At 41.7% G+C, this 4645-nt stretch overlaps 1 protein-coding gene across 1 annotated transcript; it reads left to right on the forward strand.

Annotated features, from left to right (window-relative positions):
• Positions 1 to 237: 237 nt before the first annotated feature.
• On the forward strand, positions 238 to 1950 carry LOC127098666 (uncharacterized; the record flags this gene model as incomplete). Its single annotated transcript, XM_051037321.1, has 2 exons — positions 238 to 759; positions 847 to 1950. Coding segments are annotated over exons 1-2 (1626 nt in total), but the record flags the coding sequence as incomplete, so codon positions are not given.
• Between the last annotated feature and the right edge of the window lie 2695 nt (positions 1951 to 4645).

The raw sequence follows: 4645 nt of genomic DNA on the forward strand, positions 1-4645 counted from the left end.
AGCATGACAGTTATTATGGTGAATGGTGTGAAATGATTGTGTGACACCCTTAATTGCATACTTACTCTGATTGATATATTGTTATTCTAATTAAATATTTGGGGTATTTTAGAAGGGTGTTACATTAGTGGTATCCGAGCAGGTCGGTCTGTCCGGCCAGTTGTCGTGTCGTTACTGTCTAACAATTGTGTATTGTTACTAATCTAACTTTAGGTTGTGTTGTGGTGATAAGTTGAAATGGCTGGAAGGAATGACGCTGCAATGGCTGCCGCAATGCAAGCGATGGCACAAGCTGTGCAGAACTTGCCAAATGCTGGTGGAGATGCTGGATCACGTAGCTTGGCGACTTTTCAAAGAGAGAATCCGCCGGTGTTTAAAGGGAAGCATGATCCAGATGCAGCCTTGGGATGGTTGAAAGAGATCGAGAGAATCTTCCGTGTTATGGATTGTACTCCAGCTCAGAAGGTTCGGTATGGTACTCACATGCTAGCAGTCGAAGCTGATGACTGGTGGCTAGAGACTTACGAGAGTTTGACCGTGGCAGGTGAAGTCATTACTTGGGATGTATTCCGTAGGGAATTCATGAGAAAGTATTATCCGGAGGATGTCCGTGGTAAGAAAGAAATTGAGTTCCTTGAGCTGAAGCAAGGAAACTTGTCTGTCACTGATTATGCTGCAAAATTTGTGGAGTTGTCCAAATTTTATCCTCATTACACTGGTGCTGGTGCTGAATTTTCAAAGTGCATCAAGTTTGAGAACGGACTGCGCTCTGAAATTAAGAAGGCTGTTGGGTATCAGAAGATACGCATTTTTACTGAATTGGTGGATAGCTGCAGGATATTTGAAGAAGACAATAATGCTCATTACAAGATTGTCAGTGACCGTAGGGGCAAGCAACATCAAAATCGTGGCAAGCCGTATGATGCTCCAGTGGGAAAAGGGAAACAAGGAGCTGCTCCGGCTCAGAGGACTAGTAGGGGAGGTGCTCCTGCTGGTGTAGTTTGCTTCAAATGTGGTCAGGCTGGTCATAAGAGTAATGTATGCACTGCTGAAGTAAAGAGGTGTTTTCGTTGTGGTAAGACTGGCCATGCAATAGCTGATTGCAAGCACAAGGAAATGATTTGTTTTAATTGTGGCGAAGAAGGGCATATTGGAAGTCAGTGTCAGAAGCCAAAGAAATCTCGAACTGGAAAGGTGTTCGCATTGACCGGAACTCAAACCTCCAGTGAGGACAGACTTATCCGAGGTACATGTTTCATAAATGGTACTCCTTTAATTACTATTATTGATACCGGTGCTACACACTGTTTTATTTCTGCTAACTGTGCTCGAAGACTGGGTTTAAAATTGTCCGCTTTGGATGGTGAATTGATTGTTGAGACCCCAGCTAAGGGATCAATAACTACTTCCTTGGTGTGTTTAAATTGTCCTTTGTCGATCTTCGATAAAGATTTCTATGTTGATTTAGTATGTTTGCCGTTGGGTGGGATGGATGTAATTCTTGGTATGAACTGGTTGGAGTATAATTATGTTCATATAAAATGTCATCATAAGTCGGTAAGGTTTTCCACTCCTGAAGAGGAAGGAGTTGACTTATTACCTTTCAGAGAATTGCGAAAATTGATGAAAGAGGGAGCTCAGATGTTTTCTTTGATGGCGACGTTGTCGGTTGAGAGTAAAGCTAAGATAGAGGAACTGTTAGTGGTGAAAGAATTCCCTGAAGTTTTTCCTGATGAAATTCCTAGTGTGCCGCCAGAGAGGGAAGTTGAATTTACTATTGATCTGGTGCCTGGTACTAGGCCTGTTTCGATGGCACCGTATAGAATGTCGGCATCTGAATTGTGTGAATTAAAGAAGCAATTGGAAGACTTACTTGAGAAGAAGTTTATAAGACCAAGTGTGTCACCGTGGGGAGCTCCAGTGTTGCTAGTAAAGAAGAAAGATGGTAGTATGAGGCTTTGTATCGACTATAGACAATTGAATAAAGTAACGATCAAGAATAAGTATCCACTACCGAGAATAGATGATTTGATGGATCAATTAGTGGGTGCTTGTGTGTTCAGTAAAATTGATTTGAGATCGGGCTATCATCAGATCAAAGTGAAAGATGAAGACATCCAGAAGACAGCGTTCAGAACTCGGTATGGACATTATGAGTATTCTGTGATGCCTTTCGGTGTGACTAATGCGCCGGGAGTATTTATGGAATACATGAATCGTATTTTCCATACTTATCTGGATCATTTTGTGGTAGTATTTATTGATGATATTTTGATTTACTCTAAGTCCGAAGAAGGGCACAAGGAACATTTGAGATTAGTGTTGGATGTTTTGAAAGATAAGAAATTGTATGCGAAGTTGTCCAAGTGTGAATTTTGGTTAAGAGAAGTCAGTTTTCTCGGCCATGTAATTTCAGGAAAAGGTATTGCTGTAGATCCTTCCAAGGTAGAAGCTGTATTGCAATGGGAGACTCCTAAGTCGGTTACCGAGATTAGAAGCTTTTTGGGGTTAGCTGGATATTATAGAAGGTTTATTGAAGGATTTTCTAAGTTAGCACTTCCGTTGACTAAATTAACTTGTAAGGGTAAAGCTTTCGTGTGGGATGTTCAGTGCGAAGAGGGTTTTAATGAATTAAAAAGGAGATTGACGTCGGCGCCGGTTTTGACTTTGCCGAATCCGGAGGAACCGTTTATAATCTACTGTGATGCTTCATTGATGGGCTTGGGAGGTGTGCTCATGCAAAATAATAAAGTAATTGCTTATGCGTCGCGACAGTTAAGAATTCATGAAAAGAACTATCCTACGCATGATCTTGAACTTGCTGCTGTGGTGTTTGTGCTAAAAATCTGGAGGCATTACCTTTATGGTTCCAGATTTGAAGTTTTCAGCGATCATAAAAGTTTAAAGTATCTATTTGATCAGAAAGAGCTGAACATGAGACAACGTAGGTGGCTAGAATTGCTTAAGGATTATGATTTCGGGTTGAATTATCATCCAGGAAAAGCAAATGTTGTGGCCGATGCTTTAAGTAGAAAGACCTTGCATGTGTCAGCAATGATGATTAAGGAGTTGGAATTAATTGAGCAATTTCGTGATATGAGTTTGGTTTGCGAAGTAACACCGCAGAGTGTAATGCTAGGAATGCTAAAGATTAATAATGATTTTATGGATAGTATCCGAGAGGCACAGAAATTGGATGTGAAATTAGTAGATATCCTTAATCGTTGTGGTCAATCAGAGAAGAGTGACTTTAAGATTGATGCGAGAGGTGTGCTAAAATTAGGGGAAAGAATTTGTATTCCTGATGACGCGATTTTGAAAAGAAGCATTCTAGAAGAGGGTCATAGAAGCAGTTTGAGTATTCATCCAGGAGCTACTAAAATGTATCAGGATTTGAAGAAAGTATTTTGGTGGCCCGGAATGAAAGAAGATGTGGCTCGTTTTGTGTATGCGTGCTTAACTTGTCAGAAGTCGAAGATTGAGCATCAGAAGCCTGCTGGGTTGATGCAACCGTTGGAAGTTCCAGAGTGGAAATGGGATAGCATTTCTATGGACTTTGTAACGGGGTTGCCTGCTACTTTAAGAGGGCATGACTCGATTTGGGTGATCGTTGATAGGCTCACGAAGTCGGCTCACTTCATACCTATTAACATCACTTACCCAATTGCGAAGTTGGCAGAGATTTACATCCGAGTAATTGTAAAGTTGCATGGTGTTCCTCTGTGTATTGTGTCGGACAGAGATCCGAGGTTTACATTGGGATTTTGGAAAAGTCTGCAAGATTCGTTGGGCTCTAAGTTGAGGTTGAGTTCGGCATATCATCCTCAAACTGATGGCCAAACGGAGAGAACTATTCAGTCATTGGAGGATTTACTGAGAGCTTGTGTTCTTGAACAAGGAGGTTCGTGGGACACTTATCTTCCATTGATCGAGTTCACATATAATAATAGTTACCATTCTAGTATCGGAATGGCGCCTTTTGAAGCATTGTATGGTCGTAGATGTAGAACTGCGTTGTGTGGCACGAATCTGGTGAGGGTGTAGTACTTGGACCAGAGTTAGTTCGAGAAACTACCGAGAAAGTGAAGTTTATCCGAGAGAAGATGAAAGCTTCTCAGAGTAGGCAGAAGAGTTACCATGACAAGCGGAAGAAGGAATTAGAATTTCAAGCTGGTGACCATGTGTTTTTGAGAGTCACGCCTGTGACCGGTGTTGGGAGGGCTTTGAAGTCTAAAAAGCTCACTCCTCGCTTCATTGGTCCGTATCAAATCTTAGAACGGGTTGGAAAAGTTGCTTATCGGATGGCATTACCACCTAATCTTTCGAATTTGCATGATGTATTCCATGTGTCGCAGCTTCGGAAGTATGTCTCAGATCCGTCTCATGTGGTTAGTATGGATGATGTGCAAGTGCGGGATAATTTAACAATGGAGACAAAGCCTGTACGAGTTGAAGATCGTGAAACAAAGACTCTTCGAGGAAAAGAGATTGTGTTGGTTAAAGTCGTTTGGTCGGGAGCTGCGGGCGAAAGCATGACATGGGAACTTGAGAGTCAGATGAAGGAGTCTTATCCGGAGCTATTCGCTTGAGGTATGTTTTCGAGGACGAAAACTCTTTTAGTGGGGGAGAGTTGTAACACCCCGAT

Source organism: Lathyrus oleraceus, chromosome 6 (assembly GCF_024323335.1).
Source record: "Lathyrus oleraceus cultivar Zhongwan6 chromosome 6, CAAS_Psat_ZW6_1.0, whole genome shotgun sequence".
Taxonomy (NCBI): Eukaryota; Viridiplantae; Streptophyta; class Magnoliopsida; order Fabales; family Fabaceae; genus Lathyrus; species Lathyrus oleraceus.